Raw genomic sequence first — 18,836 nt, 5'->3', positions numbered from 1 at the left:
CCGGTGATATGTGAGAATTATAGTAGCATGCTTAAAAATTTACAGATAAGTCAACCACTGGATCTCTCCCTTGCTGACCTTAGGGGCACATAGGACTCATTAAGATGGTCTTACTCCTGAAACTGTTATACCTATTCCTGAATATCCACCTCCCACGTACAGCTGCATTTCTCTATATTTAGAACACAGATGATCCGATTAGCATGGGCAGTGAGGTAATCTCGCATTAAATGGGAAACTCTCACACTGCTGTTTGATCAGGTAAGTTTTGTAGCACCAGATATTGAGCTTTACTATCAGTGCCCGGCCCACTTTGCCACATTCTGGTACTGTCCAATTCCCTTCCTGCCCCATCTAGTAATCAAAGAGAGCTATATGGCCTCCTTTACTCGAAAGGAAAAGCCGTCCACTGCTGAATGTACATATAGGGCCCGGGAAAAGCTGTGCGAAAGAGTGTGAAAGAGATTCATTTATCCCTCTTGGCTTCCTCTGAGCTCCCACCTCCTAATACCTGCTACTCACAAAAAGATCCCATCTACAAGCAAAGGGCTAGTCACAACTGGCAACTTGTAAATGCATCACTCTTGTAGTATACCTGGTAGATTCCTTCGGATCTCCCATAGACGTTTTCACATATCACAGGTTGAGGGGCAGTTGTAGGCAAACCACTCCGAGGTTTCCCCATGAACCTCCACATCTTCACTACTCTTCATATTCTGCTGACTGCAGCCCGTACCAAGCATTTCAGCAGCATACTATATCATGCAGCACAGGAGGAAAGTCCAGATGCCACTGTGAGAGAAAAGCAGGAATGGGAGTCCGAATTAGGGAAGGAGATTTTGAATGAAAACTGGAAATTCTGCTGTGCCCAGATGGTTAAGATCTCCCAAAAAAGTCAGCTCACAAGCATTGACTATATGTTTTGCAGTGAGCCTATTATACCCCAGTGAGCGTACACAATTTCGGCCTGAGGGAAAATGATTCCTGTACCAGGTGCAGGTCACTTAGCATGGTATTGCAATGCAGTGCAGTGATAATGGGTGGACGCGATGACAGGCCTTTCTGCCATTGTAGAGGATATAATAAAACCAGATCTGGTAGTTGCTCTCTTGGGCTATGTAAAAGAATAAGCCATACCACACAGAAGGTTCATGGCCCTGTGGCTTCTGCTAGCAAAATGTAGTGTGGCTTGCGGGTGGGTTAGGAGACAAGCTCCCAAGTTTAAAGAATGGTTTGACAATTTGATATACTGCAGCGACCTGATGGAGCACTATGCTGAACTACTGGATCCCACCTTTAGACCCAGAGACTTTTGGCATCTCCTCCGTATGTACTTCATGCACCACTCAATGGAAACCGTGCATGATAGGTAACATAAACTATACTGGATTCAAAATGGGACAAACTAAAGGGATAAACTTGATGTGAATCATTTTAGATATGCTGGATAATATTATAATGCGACCTGTGAGTACGTGGGGCAGCAAATTCAATGTTTATCTCTAATTTATGCAATGCCTCTCCATGCTGGACTGACAGCGGACAATGAATGGATGGTCTTTGACCTCCCTATCAGAGCCAAGATCTGATGTAAGTGTAACTCCTACTAAAGGTATAGATGTCTCACTACATGCAGACAAATTACTGTATTGCCATTGATAAGGGCATATTCATATTGTTCGTTCTCTTGTTAAAATGAAAAACAAAACAAAGATTTACAAAGTCGGCAAATTCTTTGTGCATAAGCTTTTTCATTGCCTCTATTATTATTTTTTTTACTTCAGCTGAATGCAGTACATAGCAATTAAGCAAAGCATGTACCTTTTAAATGTTTCTTGGTTAATGAAAGGAGTAATCTTATCTCAGTATTTTTCTTCTTGCATTAAAAGTGTAAGACACCGCATGTAAGAGTGGGTCACCATGCATTCGCCATCTTGGTCAGCACTCTAGTTGCTCTAAAGGAGGAGACTACCCTCCCTACTTAAACCGCTGGCGCACCAAAGGCAAGCCCGTCTGCCCCCGTCTGCGCACCGGCAGCACATAGCGTCAGCCATGCTGCCGGTTTAGGATTATACTCTACAGGGAGCATCCACCATTGATATACGAGGGAACAACTTCTGGCAATAGGTGAGCAAGGGGACGATGTTCTTAACTATATAACACCGGCAATAGAGAGAATAGTCTCCGAGAAAGTGGAGGGGAACAACCTCAAATGTGGATAATTAATGCTAGCTCCACGATGAAACATCAACAGGAGACATACCTCCTGTTAGAGTCACATAACCTGGATGCGTTGTTTCTGACGGAAACATGGACACGCCCTGACTCGGATGTTGAACTGGGGCTGGCTACAGAGCTTTTCATAAGCTACGACTTAATGGAAGAGGAGGTGGGTTAGGTGTAATCTTTAAGGACAAATGGAATTTCATCCCAACTGACATTGGCGAAGTGGAGGGTATCGAATTCTTAGGGTTCTCCTTAAAGGATTTTAAAGGGCACCTACTTACTGGTATAGTGTGCTATAAACCCCCTGGCCCAGTTTGCCACCAACAACAGGCATTAATTGACGTTTTTTACAATATGTCACTCACTCATTCCAGAATGAATACTCTGGGAGATTTTAATCCATGGGCTAACGGGAACCTAGGTCAAGCATTTAACCGCATGCGCGCTAGCGGTTTTCCAGCTGTGCGCTGCGTTTTTTAAAAGCCGCGTTACATGACGAGCTCAGCTCGTCATGAGCGTACGAGCGTCGTAACTCATGACGAGCTGAGCTCGTCATGAGCGTGGAAGGGGTTATAGACCTTCTTAAATCAAGGGAGGACTTAAATCTACAGCAGTTGGTGATGGAACCAATGCATCAGGGAGGTCATATGCTAGATTTATTCTTCTAGGCAAAAAACGTTGCAGAAATTGAAGGTATTCTACCTCTATGCTGGACCAATCATTTCCTTATTAAATTCTTGGTGTTTAACCCTAAAGTAAATAAAAACACTTCCCGCATGGGAAATAGCCGTAAAGGCGGGGAATGGAATAAACTGCTGAAAATAATAAAACAATCCCCAGCGTTCACTGATAAAGATTCCTTTGATGCAAGTAAATCGGTGAATGAAAACTATATGAAACTCTGTGACCAGATAAACAATACTCTTGATCAGATTGTCCCAATGAAAAAACTGAAAAACCCTTAGGCCGTCAGCTCCTTGGTATAATGAGGAGCTACAAAATCTAAAGAAGGGTTGCAAACAAGCAGAGAGAAAATGGAGGAAGCGGTACGAGGAGGAGGATAAAATAGCCCTGAAGGCAGCACTGAGTAACGATCAAGGGAAAATCTCCAAAGTGAAAGCTGAGTATCACGCCAACAAAATTTTAAGGGCATCTAACAGCGCTAGACTTATATTTCAAATAGTGAACAACTTCTCCAAACCCGACTGCACAAAAAATAAAATCACTGCAACTCAAGCCCTATGTGACAGCTTAGCGATTTTCTTCGAGGAGAAAATTACTAAAATTATTGACGGTCTGGAAATGGAAAATGCAGATAAGAAAGAAATCGAAATGAGAGCGACTGAGATGTCGCTACTGACTCAGATTGAGGAGTGGGTAGACCAGGACAGGTCAGTAACTTTAGATCATTTTAAGATCCCAACATAGGAGTATTTCAACAGACGTCCTCTGAGTATTTCATCAGGGTTCCCGAGGATCCTCTCCCACACAGGGTATGGAAGGAACGTAAGGAAGAGTTCTTTCCACTGCTACGACAGGTTTGCTGCCAATCCTTAAGCAGTGAGGTAGTACCTGCTTGTTGGAAACAGGCAAGGGTGACACCTCTGGTAAAGAAAGCTATGCTTGATCCCTGTGCCCAAATAACTACAGACCCATCTCTCTTGTAACCTACCCTGTTTGGTTTGTAAGATCTTTCGCAATTCCTAGAAACTAATCACAGGCTAGAAGATGTACAATTCGGTTTTCGTCCAGGTCATGAAACAGAGACTGTATTAGTAACGGCCTTTGACGAACTGAGAATGCGAGCAGATGGGGACAATCAGTTTTACGGATCCTACTGAATATTCGATACAGTCAAACATAAAATCCTCTTGAGGAGGCTTTCGGAAATTGGGATAGAGGGCATGGCACTGAAATGGTTTCAATCTTACCAGTTGGATAGACAACAGGCAGTGGCCATACCCCCCTTCCTATCTAAATATGGTAACATCCAGCAAGGCGTCCTCCAAGGATCAGCTATCAGTCCGAATCTGTTCAATAATTATATGAGTCCGCTGATCCCAATTATTAAATCATACAAAATCAATTTGCTGAACTATGCAGACGACTCACAACTCATCTTGTCATTGGAGGGAAATCAGTCAATACTACTCGAGAGATTTCACGAGTGAGTATATGCAAAAAACTGCAAGATGGCTCAGAGATAACTCCTGTCAGTTTAACGGAAATAAAACTGAAATTCAGTACTGCATGGCAAAAAAGTCCCTCTCCCGTTTCCAACCAACTTCTGGCCTATCCCTACAGATAAGCCACTAACACCCTCTAAGATAGTGCGCAATCTAGGGATAGTATTGGATGGCAAACTGAGCCTTGAAACTCAAGTGTATAAAATGGTTGGAACTTGCTTCTCCCTTATCAGAGCATTACGGAAAATACTCCCAATGCTACCAACCTCAGCTAGAGCACTTGTGGTGAGAAGTGTCATTCTGAGCTGGTTAGATTATTGTAATGCTCCGTTATTAGACGCCCCACACTATTTGATTAAGAAACTGCAAAGAATCCAGACAAAAGCTGCGAAGCTACATTAAAGAGACTGCGCAGAGCAACTTTCCCTCTGGCTCCCAATGACACAGAGGATAAAGTTTAAATCGCTCTGCATTGTATTCAAGGACTTGCATGGACTTGGGCCCATGCTACTGCAGAGCACATTTATGTGGTATGCCCCGACCAGTAGCCTTCGTTCTTTAGCATACAATTTGGTTAGCATGCCCAGATTCAGAAAAGCAAGGTTTGGAATAAGAGCATTCCGTTGTGCAGCTGCTCGACTATGGAATGAACTTCTGCCCAATCTCAGATAAACAAAAGACTTTTTACACTTCAGGTAGAAGCTTAAAACATGGCTCTATCGAAAAGGTGTGATGTAGACTAGCCATCCTTTAAGAATAATTGTCATCCTTATTGTAACATGGCAACATGTGCGAAAAGTGGAAATAATTGTTTTCAGCACCAGGATACCTGTGGGGTGGTAGTGCACTTTATAAGACTATGGGCCATATGTATCAAGGAACCAATTTGCGATTCTGTAATAGCGATTTTTAAGAAATCGCTATTTCAGAATCGCAAATTGGTATGTATCTAGAAAATCGCAAATGTTTAGCGATTTCTTGATATTCCTTAATTGCGAATTCGCAAATTGCGAATTCGCAATTAAGGAATACTTTCCCATTCATTTCTATGGGCCAGTAGGCCTATAGGAAGGAATGGGAATTTTTTCTCAATTTGCGATTCGCAATTTGCTAATCGCAAATTGAGAATAACTTCAAGGGTGCAGGGGTGTCTAAAGGACACCCTGTTGCATCCCTGAAATAAGCATGGGTGCACATGTGGTGCATATACATGCCCTAAGGGCATGTATGTTCGTCACATGGCACTTTGAAAAATACAAAAATGGGCATTTTTCAAGAAATTCGCAAATTACCACCAACTTGAAGTTGGTCGTAATTTGCGATTCCTTAGGGACAATTTGCAATTTTTTTTAGCTTCATACATTGCATTTAAGGAATTGCAAAATTTGGGATTCCTTAAATGCAATTGCAAAATAAGGAATTGCAAATTTTGAGATTCCTTATTTTGCACCGGATTTTCCTTCATACATCCCATTTACCAAATTCGCATTCGCAAAGGCCTTTGCGAATGCGAATTTGTATGATACATATAGCCCAAAATTACATAACACAACATATAATTTTAGACAAACTTTTTACTATTGTCAAATATCCTGGAGTCATATTCAAGGAAATCCTTTCTTATGTCATTCCCTGTGAAACCATTAATGTAAATGGAAACCATAAAACATTGAGTAGATTGGGTCTAGATGCTCTTGCTATTAAACTTACTTTTATGTTTCTGTCCATATATTTTTCTAACACATACTGCCCATCACTCCAATGTGTCAGTTCTCTATTGTCCCTATTCTCTTCTGTTTGCCAAAGCCTCACATGCTTGAATGTTTTTGACTGTATCTTAAATGGATGGTGACTGATGGCACTAAGCATATGATATTTTCCTAGGAACATTAAGCAGTTATTCTTGCTACAAGCAGTAAAACATCAGTTACACATAATGATTACAAAACGTATGTATAAGTTAGACAGTAGATAATGTTGGGACATACAACAACATATCAACTTCAAATATAATTTCCTCCAGAGAAACAAAAGATAAGAGGACATGATGGGGAGAGAAGCATGAAAGGATTATGTTCACAGAGGTGCACTTCATCAAAGTCCAATGAATCAGACAATGTCAAAGGTTTCTCTTACAGAGAATATTCATCTCGGGACAGTAATCAAAACAGAGAATTCCTTTCCTCACAACAATTCTAGACGATCTAAAAGAAAGACAAAACCAAAAGAAATATTACTAACCTGCACAGTGGTTCTTCAACAAAAGTCCTTTAATAAATACACATTTTGGTTGAATAATTGTCTCTTGTCAGAGGACGACACACAGATTTATATTTTATGAATCACTGATATATAAAATAGGTTTACTCTCATTTTCATTAGGACCGGATATCCAGTTGTTCTGCCAAGAAAAGACAAAGGATGTGAAATCCTATGTCTACCCGTTCCCAGTACCCTTTAATATTTCTTTTTAAACATGAGAACTCTGATTAGAAAAAGGCCTTAAATATAGATAATGGACAAAGAGTGCCAAACCACAATTTCAATGTTAATGAGCAATGTTGTAGACCAGCAACTTCTAGTTACAACCACTGAATGTTTCACAAAATGTCCATCCTTGACAGAAATCAAACTAGTTTTGACCTATAGGGAGGTAGTCACCCTAAAGTGTGGTCGTCTTTAAAAAGTAATTTTTGGGAGCTACTTCCGACTGAGTTATAACACTGGTGGTAAGATAATAATTCCCTTTTAAGTCCTTCCTTTTTATTGACAATTGTTTATGTAAATACCACTGAAATATAAAAAGAAAACAGATTTATTACATTGTTCAGGACCCGAGAATTTGTCAGTCACCTATGCATGTGGTTAACCTAGAAAGCTGTTGACAAGGATAAGTAACAATTAGATTATTCCAAAACAACTACCTCTTAAGAAAGGATAAATTAGGGACACATGTTACTTTTCTTTAAAAAATTAAGTTCTTCATGATGGGTACCTTCTTTGAATTCCTAAAAACACCAATGTTGCTACCTATGTGCAGGTTAGGGGAACATATTTGTAGATTACATTTTCAATTTTGAAAATAATCCTACATAGAAATATTCATCAGGATGCAAAAAATGTCTTGCTTAGTAAAATTCTGGTTCGCAAATATTAAGCATTAATGTTCTTAAATTAAGTGCATTGTAAGTAGCCCATGAGGGTAGTACCTTCTGTCTTACCAGGCTGAAATCACCTAAAATGGGCTCAGTCCAGCGGGCACTGCCAGCTGAACTGCTCTGGAAAAATACTTAAGTGTCTGAGGATGATACCTCCTCAATACACCAGGGGTCTGGAGAGATGTTTCATTACTCTGACTCATGCAATGCATGCTTCTCTTTCTCCCTTTCACACTCCTTCCTCATGTTTCCAATTTACACTAGGGGCACATAGGTTTAAGTTTGCTATTTGGAAATCTCCCGGTTGGAGAACATGCATTTTCCATTAAATTTTCATTTTAGGATGCTACAGATGTGCGCCGCACACAATACATTTGCTGTGGAGCTCTCTATTAAAATGTTTTTACAAAATAAATAACTTTTGGTAATGCTTATATCCCTTCTGAAAGAACACAAGTGTGAAACATGTGAGCATTTAGTGAACTTAAAAAAAGTTATGCCTGCTTCATATTGATGCATCATTATGGGGGATTCTAATTGGATTTGTAAACAAAATGATTGTGATACTCTGGAAGGGAAGAGTCTTTCTTGATCAAATCTGTGAAATTTTACAACAGATAACAAATTTTGATAGACCACTTTGAGATGATGGAACTTTCTTGTGGGAACTGCACTCTCATTAAGAATGTTTAATGGGAGGATTCATCCAGATTATCCCTTGCACTCTACACTTTATTCTCAATAAAAGGGGACTTCCACTTGATTAAACTATCATGTTGACTGCTCTGTTCCACTACTGGGTACTTTTCAGTTTAAAATGTATCCCCTGCTGCAGGGCACTTTGGTTCCACATCTGGAACACTTTACACCTTTAAATGCGAGTACTGTGAGAACGTCTCTTTTACATGGTAATCCCCCACAGTTTGCAGACTAATACAGGTGGTTTACAAACTCTGCATACTTGGGTACTACTATCCAGTCGCCACTTTATAGGCTCTAACATCTAAAACAATGCAAAATTAGCTAATCCTTAATTGGAATATTTAAGTTTCCGGTAAGGGCACAGTGTACGGTGAAAGAAATACCCAAATGGTGTCAAAGTTCAATGTTAGCTTTGTACTGCAGCATATACTTTGCCACCCACTAGGCTGACGATGAAAAACATGGCTAGAAACCAGAATCAAAAGAAAGGGGGTTGCTCTACACCCTCACTGCTCTTGGGCAGTTATCGTGACACATAGCAAATGAGGAGCATGAGGATAAATCATCTGGGTCGACAATCTTGCAAAACACCACTTATTTGTTTGCCTGACATCGAATGTCGTCAGCATAGCTCCAGTAGAATATTCCCCATAATCTAAGTTTAATCAGTTGTATTTACCAAATATTATATCTTATTACAAAGAACATATATTATATTTTAGTGCATATTTTATTATTCAATAATAATGCTGATGAGACTGGTTGTCATGCAAACAAATCAGTTTTCTTGTGCAAGATTCTCGACCCAAATGATTTATCCTCATGCGCCTCATTTTCTATGAGATGAAAAACCTGATTTCAGGCCTATTGACTGCTGTATCTGTTAAACCTGCAGGGAAACCTGTACAAATAACCTTTTCACAGGAAGAAACCCTACAGTTAAATATTCCATGTCACCACTAAGTACACCTGGTAGCCTACAAGGCAAGGTGCCTAGTATTTAAAAGTAGAACATATAGGAGACCTTCAGGGACGACATACCAGTACAACTCTTGATGTATTCCTCTACTATCGAATCCGTGGAGTGTGCAGGGCAGCTATTCCTAATAGTACCTGTAAGCTGGACCCTTTCCCAACAGTAGATAAACTGCTGGCGCATACGACAACTAAACAGATGATTTCCATCTTATAAAGTACTATGCAAGATGAATTGCAGGTTAACAAATGCCCTGCTAGAATTAAATGGGGGAAGAGCTGGAGAAGAATATCCTCTTAGACACTTGAAGATTCTGTTGTGCATAAATGGGATTGATATCAGCAAGAAGTCAATTAAGAATTATACAGTATAAATTCTTGCATCAAACTTATTACACCCCTCTTGGTCTTTGGAAGACTGCCTTCGGAAGTACTCCTGCTGCGTGCGATGTAAGACCTGGAGGCTGACTTCCTTTATTTGCAATGGACGTGCCATGAGGTCTCCTCATATTGGTCTGAGGTGTTAACAGCCCTTTCTTTTTTTTTCTTTTTTTTTTTTGGATTATAAACTTTTATTAACATCCAGGCATTCATACACAGCAGTGCGCCTACAACCATACAAGGCCGGCAGCGATACACCTGTAGTAGGGCAATTTGAGGCAGCGAATTTCCATATCCAGGGAGTGTAGTGAAGTTCAATCAATAGTTAATACACATAAGATAAAAGACATTAATCTCAAACCAGTACCCTAGGGGGGCAAATGAGGATAATATACAATCAAGCATGCGTAATAGGATAGAACAGAATCGGGTGAGTACAGCTGTAGCCTGGAATGCAGGGGGATACAGGCATTACATATTAGTGAAAGAACAATGCAGTTCCATCAGAGGCTGGTATGCAGGTAAGTAGAATATTAGAGTAGTCAGGGAGGCCAAGTCCATGCAGTGGCGTTAGACAATACCTGTGGAGGGAGAACACTGACGCAAGACATGCAACCAACATTTCAAAGGCAATGCAGCAAACAAGAAATATATAGCTTTTGTCGGAGAGGGGGTTCTATATCGGGTACGTCCCAAACGCTGTAACAGGCCTCCAATAGCTCTTTCCCTGCCCAGGCCAAATGGCGTGAAACGAGAACAGGTAATTCAAATAGACTGTGCATGTGTTGTGTCAATATTTGTTTCAGCGCCCTCCTCCCCCTGTGATGTGTCAGCGATAAGGTAGGCCTGCAGGGGACCCCAAATGTCCGCTGGTCTCGAGCGCAAAGGTACCAGTTCTGAAAACACACTATACTGTTCCTGACAGTATATCATATCATGCAGCCAAGTCTTAAACTTAGGAGCACGACCTCGGCCCCATCTACATGCTAAGTGTCTCCGAGCCAACAGTAGCGCTACATTAGTGAACTTCCTAACCGTCCGTGCTATCCGCGCTGTATGGCCCAGAAGGAATAACATCGGGTCTGGGGTCAAAGCAGTACCTATCATGTGTGACAGGCCCTCACAGACCCGTGCCCAGTAGTCCAGTATTTGCGGGCAGGTCCATGATAAATGGAAGAAGTCCGCTCCTTCCCGACCACATCTCTCACATCTGTCTGAATCGGCAAGCCCGAACCGGAATTTCCGAGCCGGTGTATAGTACATCCTATGGAGGAATTTGTAATGGATGATCTTAAAGCGGCAGCTAGACATCACCTCTCCTGACAATTCGCAGCAGTACTGCCATTGGGCATCAGTGATATCCCTCCCGAAATCATCTGCCCAGTGCCCTCTAGCCGCACTAGGCACTACTGGTGATTCCTCTCGAATGCATTTGTACAATTTAGAGACCAGGTGTGCGCCATCAGGGCTGCTCAACACCACAGTGAGCGGGGCTAAGCTGGGGGGTTCATGAGGATAATCAGGTAATAAGGCTTTCAGGCCTTCTCTGAGTCGCAGGTAGTAAAAGAGTTCCAGTGGGGTATGTTCGCCATTTCCAAAGAAGTCATCTCGAGATCGGAACTGCCCATCCCGGAATAGGTCCCCCCACACCCCAACCCCCAACCTCTTGCACATTCGGCGGAATCCTACCTCCCGTAAGAGAGTCACCTGTGGGTGGTAGGATAGTGGCATACGAGGCGAATACAGCAACGGGGTTTGCAACCTCGCCCCTATCTTGCGCCACGCCTCTATTGTACAGGACACAGTGTTGGAATGCATTTCCAGCGTGGCTGTGGGGGCATGCACCACTCCCTCCAGTGGCAGCGGGTGCGCAATCCAGTCTTCCGCTGCCACCTGTGGCATGAAAGCAGTTGGGCGTAGCCAATGATAGAGGTAGTGAGCCTGTGCACTTAAGTAGTATGTTTCGAAGTCTGGGACATCGAAGCCACCCGCTCCATAGGGTTGTGTCAAGATTGCCCAGCGGATCCTAGCCTGCCTCCCCCCCCACACCAGTCGGATAAGCTCCGAGCGTAAGGTTTTTAAAAAAAATGCGCCAGGGTGATAGGGAATATTGAGGAACATATACAAGAATCGCGGTAGTACCACCATCTTGACTAGGGAGATTCTCGCCGCCATAGACAAGGGTAGCTTAATCCACCGTGTCACCGAGTCCGTCAATTTGGAGATGGCCACTCCGTAATTCATTCGCAGTGTCTCCTCTTTGTCTCTGGAGATCTGGATCCCCAGGTAGCGGAGTTCCGAAGTGCACCACTCGAGCGGGTAATCTAGTGGAAATTCGGTAACCGCCGGCGTCAGCGGGAAGAGCTGGGATTTGCTCCAGTTGATAGAGACACCTGAAAGGCATCCGAAGGTAACAAACTCCCGCAACAGCGAGTTAAGATTAGCCTGGGGGTCCTTAACGTAAAGTGTGACATCATCGGCATACAATGATATTGAGAGTTGGCGCTGAAAACAATTGAAGGCGCTGGGCTTGTGGAGCTGTCGGATGCGACAGGCCAGTGGTTCAATAGCCATCGCGAAAAGTAACGGGGAGAGAGGGCACCCCTGTCGAGTCCCTCTCGTGATCGCGAAAGCGGCAGTAAGTTGTCCATTCGCAAATACTCTCGCCATTGGAGAGGTATAGAGCAGCTGTACCCAGGCCACAAAAACAGGGGGGAATCCCATTTTCCGCAGGATTGCGAATAGAAATCCCCATTCCACAGAGTCGAATGCCTTTGAGGCATCCAAAAAAACCCCAGCAAGGGGAATCTCCGGATGGACAGTTTGAATGAGGGAGAATACCGTGCGGAGGTTATGTGACGTGGATCTCGTGGGGACAAAGCCGGACTGATCTGGCAAAATGAGCGTGGTCATAAGTAAGGAAAGCCTGGTCGCAAGGACCTTCGCAAGAATTTTGGCGTCGCAGTTCAATAAAGATAGAGGGCGATATGAGTCACATTGGGTGGCAATCTTCCCAGGTTTAAGCAAAGATGTAATAATGACCTCTCGCATCGATCTCGGGAGTATCCCTACTTCCATGGCATCATTAAATACTTCACGTAGCACCGGAGCCATAATCTCCACGTAGCATTTATAAAACTCCGCGGGGAGACCATCATGACCCGGCGCCTTCCCGTTGCTCAGGGACATGATGGCATCTCGTATCTCTTCCAATTCGAGTGGCGCCCCTAGAAACCGTCTGTGGACATCGCTAATCCAGCAAAGTGCTATATCCCCCAGATATCCGTCCAGGTCAAATTCCCCAGCTGCCTGCGAGGTGTACAACTGTTCGTAGTGTGCCTGGAGTGTGTTGAGTATGCCATCGTTGTCTCTGTGTACCTTCCCATCCGCTGCAGTTAGCTCCAAGATGGTGTTCGAACCTCGCGCCAGTCTCACTGCCATGGCCAATGCCTTACCCGGTCTCCCTCCCTCATTATAAGCACGGGCTCGCCAGTGTTTTCCCTTAAAGTGTACTTCCCTCTGTGCCTCCGCTTCGTACTCTGATAGTTTCGCTCTGAACGCACTGTGCGTCTCCCCATCTAACCCTTGCTCCATACGAGTTTCTAAAGTTCGAAGCTCTTCTTCCAATCTGCGCAGCGTTCGTTGTATATCCTTGAGCACCCCTGAGCTCTTAGCTATACACCACCCTCGCACCGTGACTTTAAAAGCTTCCCACACCGTTTCCACACTGTCCACCGTGTCTTTGTTCCGGGGGAAGAAATCTGTTATGTCAGTCCTAAGTTCTTCGCAGAAGACAGTGTCAATCAGGATGCTGGGATGGAGTCGCCAGGGTGGACGGGGTCTGTGAAAGCCAGGCAGGTCCAAAGACATGAAAACAGGGCAGTGATCAGAGTGTGTTCTAGGTAAATGTCGAGTGGCGAGAATGTTCGGGGCCAGACCCTGGGACACAAAGATGTAATCTAGCCTTGCCCACGTGCCCGTGTAGGAAGTAAAGTGTGTGCCCTCCAGCAAATCAGGGTGTAAGTGCCTCCAACTATCGATCAGCCCCCCCTCATCAACTATCCCTTCAAGGGCCTCCCTCGCTTTAGTATGGTATGTGGAACAGCCATCCGCTCTGTCCACTCTCGGGTGTAAGGCCACGTTGAAGTCCCCGCCCCACACCATGTATCTGGAGCCTATATCCAGTATACCCCCCCAGAGGCGGTGGAAAAAATGAGGGTCGTCAACATTGGGTGCATAGCAGTTGGCAATAGTGACCGTCTCCCCACCCAACCTCCCCCAGACAATGACAAATCGACCGTCTTTATCAATTTGTTGCCCCTGCAACGTGAATGGGAGATTTCGGTGAATAAGAATGGCAGTACCTCTAGCATATGAGGAGAAATTTGAGAAAGCCCTCACCCCCGCCCATTTCGCACCAAATGTGGGGGTCGTAGTTGGGGGAATATGAGTCTCCTGCAACATAATCACCTGTACATCGTGCCTGTCCCAATAGGCCAACAATTGTCGACATTTACGCGCATCCTTCAGCCCCCGCACATTCCAGGATAGGAAATTACAACGAGTATCTGGTCTTGCGCCCATACTGGTGTAGCAAGCTATGCTGCAATAATGTGTAGTGTGAGCCCCCCAATCGCAAATCTGCAAGAGGCATAATCCAATTCGTTGCCCTCTGAAAGTGGACTATGGCATTTTGCTCGTGTATCAGAACTTCATACAAAACATGTATCAACCAAACATTCCCCCAAGCCCTCCCCCCCTCCTCCCACAGAGGCAACCCCAACCCGCCAGTGCTAGTTCCCTCCCCTTCCCTCCCCATTCCCCTCAGCAACCAGGGATAAGAACAATCCCTGTTACAACAACAGCAACAGCATGGGTAATACCCGCTAGGGGCCATTCTAGGTGGCAACACAACAACCCCGTCTCTCTAGCCGCTGCCCATGGCAGACTAATCCCAGCCGCCAGAAGAGAGGGGGGTTCCTGACGACACAGTACATATTCAGCAAGACCTAGGCCTCAGCCCTCGCCCAAGTCGTCATGTAGGGGAGACGGACATGTCCCAGTCACAGACCCCATCCCACTGAGTATTCTATGACAGTACTCACAAATAGGATACCCCACAACATCCAATGATGTAGATGCAGCGGGGTCAGTGTTCATCATCTTCAAGCTGGTCATCTTCGCGGGCAGAATCCTCCGCCTCCCCTTGGCGTTGGCGAGCCGAACGTTTTACCTGTTTAATAAAGTCTTCAACCTGCTGCGGATTAGTGAAGAACTTTTGGCGCGCCTGGTAGGTGACCCGCAGTCTAGCCGGGTAGAGTAACGCGTAATCAATTTGTAGGGCCCGAAGCTTCGCCTTAACGTCCAGAAACTTGCGTCGCTCCTCCTGGACCACGGGTGTGAAGTCAGGATAAAGCGTGAATTCGTTACCATCACACACCAGTTTTTTGGAAGAGCGAGCCGCTCGGAGAGCTGCATCTCTGTCCCTGTAGTTGAGTAGCCGAGCTATGATGGGTCTAGGTTTCATGCCCGGCTTGGGCACCGGCCCCAGGGATCTATGTGCCCTCTCCACTATGAACTGGGGAGAGAATGCTTCCGGTCCCACCGCTGACCTTAACAGGTGTTCCACGTATACCTCCATTCTACCCACATTGGTGGATTCCGGAATTCCAACGACGCGTATATTATTACGTCGGCTTCTCGCTTCTAAGTCCTCATTCTTAGCCGCTATGGTGCGCAATAAGTTATCCATTCTAGCTAGACGTGTCGTATGTTGCCCAGAGGTGTCCTCGACGTCTGACACTCGCTGTTCCACCTCCGTCAGCCTCCCCTCATGGACCTCCAATTTGTGGACTACTGCATCCATACGAGACGACATCCTGTCCACCTTGTCCGCGATGGTCGCGAAGCCCTGGCGCATTTCACGAAGAAGTTCTTGGGCATCTGTAGAGGTGGACGCCTGACTAGCAGAGGGATTGCTGGTCTCCATTCGTTTCTGAGAGTCCGGGCTGTTGCGATTCAGTTTTTTGGCTGCATCGAAAGTAAGCTTCGGTTGCCTCGTATCAGGTCGTCCCATCCTAGCTGTGCAGGAACGGCGATGGAAGCCGCGAGTCGGACGGCAGCAGAGGTCTCACCGTCTCGACAGTCCCGTGGGCCGGCAGATCAGGTCGTGAAGCCCCCACTCTCCAGCCGCCTCCCGATACGTATCAACACCTCCGCACGTGGTAAGGAGGGGGGAATCCCAGGCAGCAAATATGTATTGGCAATGGTCGTTGTCTTAGGACACAACACGCTCCCCAGTCGCAAAAGGCAGCAGTCTGCCGGAAGCACAACGGTGCAGCCGGCCCTCCAGGCGACCCTCAGGGGCCAGACACAACAGCTAAAGAAGTGCGCCGTCACTGGACAGGTGGAATTCGTGCAGGAGTATGTGCCCGGCAGGAGGAAGAAGCAGATGTATGAAGGTGCAGGCCCAGAGTATCAGGGAGCGTGGGAGTGGCACCGCCACCGTGTGCCGCGATCAAGGATGTGCCCAAGCAAACACGTTGTACAGGGTAATAGAGCAGCACTCCCAAAGTAGTCCGTGAGGCGTGCATAAGGTCTTTACAATGCCAGGGCAGGGGGGTATGGTGCAGTAGGACGTTCTAGCCACAGACCCCAGCCAGCAGTCCTCACATCCCACTGTCCCGTCGCAGGATAAAGAAGTGGCGCAGTGGCCGGAGCGGCGGTGATGGCAGTCGGCGGTGATGGGTCCGGGAGTCACCAGGCACAGGCAGTGCAGATGTCCAGTGGGGGTGGCCGCGCAGCAAGAATCAAGAAGCTGGGGCTCCAGAGGGCCCGGCGGTTCCAGGAAGGTCACCCAGACGCAGCCGGCAGCCCCGGGGGGGAGATGGCAGAGGCGAGACTCGTGCCCCGCAGAGACGCGCCGCACCGGGGCCCGCAGGGACAGGCAGAGGGTCTTCAGCCGCCACCCGGGAGCAATAGGGACACAGGACAGTACCTGCTCTGCCGGTAGCGCGCCTCCGCAAACGAGAAAGCCCGGTCCGCCGCACTTCTCCACAGCTCTCCGGCGTTTTCGCGCTCTTCAGGGCCTAGTTGGCGCCCACAGAGCCCCGGTCTTGCGTCGCCAGGCAGGCCGTCCCAGTGCGCTGGTGTCTCCGGCGGTAATCCCCGCTGCTCAGCAAAACGGCTCCACTGGCGGCGTGCAACGTCCGATCCGCCTCAAACTTGCACCGGAGCCGCCGCAGATGTCCCTGAACAGGCGAGGGCAGTTTCAGCCCAATTGGATGCCGATTTAAGGATCAATGGCAGGATATCGGTCGTCAGGATGTGGGAGCCTTACAAGGAGGCTTCCATTCACCAGTGCGCCACCTAGCGCCCCCTTGTTAACAGCCCTTTCTCGCACGAGACTGCCTGATTCCAGTAGACCCAAAATTGTTTGGTTGGATAGATTACCTCTACACTGCTCATAAAAAGTTAATTACTGTTGCTAGCGGAGAGGGAGGTGGCAAGCTATTTGGGTAGGAGTAGGCCCCCAACTTACAAAAAATGGCTAGATGCTTTCAGTTAGAGTAATTAGCAACTGGGGATTTATGGAGAACTGATACTGCAGGCTTCTAGACCTTTAGGTATTTGGGGACTCATTAAATGTTATCTCTTAACACACTTGAATGATCTTGCACCACATGAATGATATGGAAATTGTACTATGACACTATTCCTTGCCTTATGCATGGCTATACCGAGCAGTGTCTTATGTTTTCACTCCTACAAGTCCTTGATGCAGTGTAGACACCCTTTGGGCTAACAGGCACATTAGTATTGACTCCAACTTCGTATGTGCTTGATGACTGAATGACTCAATGTAAAACTGATGGCCGTTAAGTTAGACCTAATTTCTGTTCTACAAAAGACTCTTTCAATATTTGCGTAACATTTTGTAACTTGTTTACTGAAAATGCTGAATAAAAGTTATAACAAAGTTAATCATGACAAAAAAGTGGAACATACAAGAAACGTAGATTGGCATATTTTTACAGGGACTAGCCCCAAACACTATGTGTACTGTGTAGGGCTGTATCTGTTTCTATGAGCAAACTAAAGTACACTTAAAATATTATTTTTGGCAATTTTCATTTTGAATAAGCAGGAGTCCATACCACCACTGTTTTTAATTACAATATCAGCATTGATTTTTGATATACAGGAAAAGTAACTTTAACATTGTTTTACTTTGCCTGCCTGAAGCTCAAGTAGACTAATTAGCATTCACCTACCAGCAGCTACCGCGTGTCTGGGCTTTCCCCTTGATTTGGTCCGAAAACCTTTCTAAGAGAAGAAACAATGCTTGGTCCCTCTGTCATGAAGACCAAGGTTGTGAGGTACATGACTCATCCCTCTCAGGAAGGGCTTTTGGAGAGAGCTCAAGAAGTTCAATAACTTGAAAGAGACCAGGTGAAGTCAGCCCATTCATAGTTCTTTTCCAGTGGGAGGGGGAGCTGGTCTCAGAATCTGTTTTGTGTGATTGAGGAGGAGGGACTGTTTATATCATTAGCCACACCACTGGCTGGGCCACCAGCTTCCCCCATGGGCAGAAGGGTTCTGCCATGTTGGATTTCACTAAGACTAGTGCACTGTGGGATCATTTATAGAAAGGAAAACAGGATTTGCTGCCTAAGAGGGAGGGGTTACCCTGGAAATGTTGTGCCTATTGCATAGGGAGTGTACAGGAGTCAGACACCACTCACTGGCTATTGAATATTACAAAAGTGTCTCCTTAACCCAGCTCAAAAGAACACACGTGAACGAGCAGAAAATCAGAATAGGGCTGGACCTTCAATGGTGTAAGCTATGTGAGTCCTGAAGGGATGGACCCACTCTCAATTGTATACCGGAGCAAGAGGTGGACTGCAAGATCAGTTGGCTGTAACCTCCTGTGAGGCTAAGAGGACATCAAAAGATGCAAGAGGCTCTTTTCCTGGAGTGACCTGCTGGATTGTAGTTGCTGATAGCCTCTGCTGGAGTGAGTCCTGGTCTGCAAATGCTGTTCTCGAGATCCTGGGAGCCTTAGAAGTGACCAACAGGGCTGCTCCATAAAGTTGCAAAAAGTGAAATGTATGCAGGACCTTGCAGCGAAGGTATCCAATTCTGAGAGGACTTTGCCAGCTAAAATTCCAGGTTTGCCCTGCTGGAGGATTTTGAGCTCCAAAAA

General features: G+C 45.6%; 1 protein-coding gene across 7 annotated transcripts in view; it reads right to left on the bottom strand.

The window, feature by feature from the left end:
- The window catches only part of EFCAB8 (EF-hand calcium binding domain 8), a 1,715,964-nt gene that overhangs the window by 1,003,635 nt on the left and 693,493 nt on the right, over window positions 1-18,836 (bottom strand). For 6 of the 7 annotated variants that reach the window (XM_078651814.1, XM_078651813.1, XM_078651812.1 and 3 more), the window contains one exon: window positions 6,549-6,616. The exons of the other annotated variant lie outside the window; for it this stretch is intronic. In XM_078651814.1, coding sequence (XP_078507940.1) covers window positions 6,549-6,616 — 68 coding nt within the window. The remainder of the gene's footprint in view (window positions 1-6,548; window positions 6,617-18,836) is intronic. 7 annotated transcript variants of the gene reach the window in all.

The sequence above is a fragment of the Lissotriton helveticus genome, chromosome 7 (assembly GCF_964261635.1).
Source record: "Lissotriton helveticus chromosome 7, aLisHel1.1, whole genome shotgun sequence".
In the NCBI taxonomy this organism is placed as follows: domain Eukaryota; kingdom Metazoa; phylum Chordata; class Amphibia; order Caudata; family Salamandridae; genus Lissotriton; species Lissotriton helveticus.
This window is presented reverse-complemented; position numbering and strand designations above follow the sequence as displayed.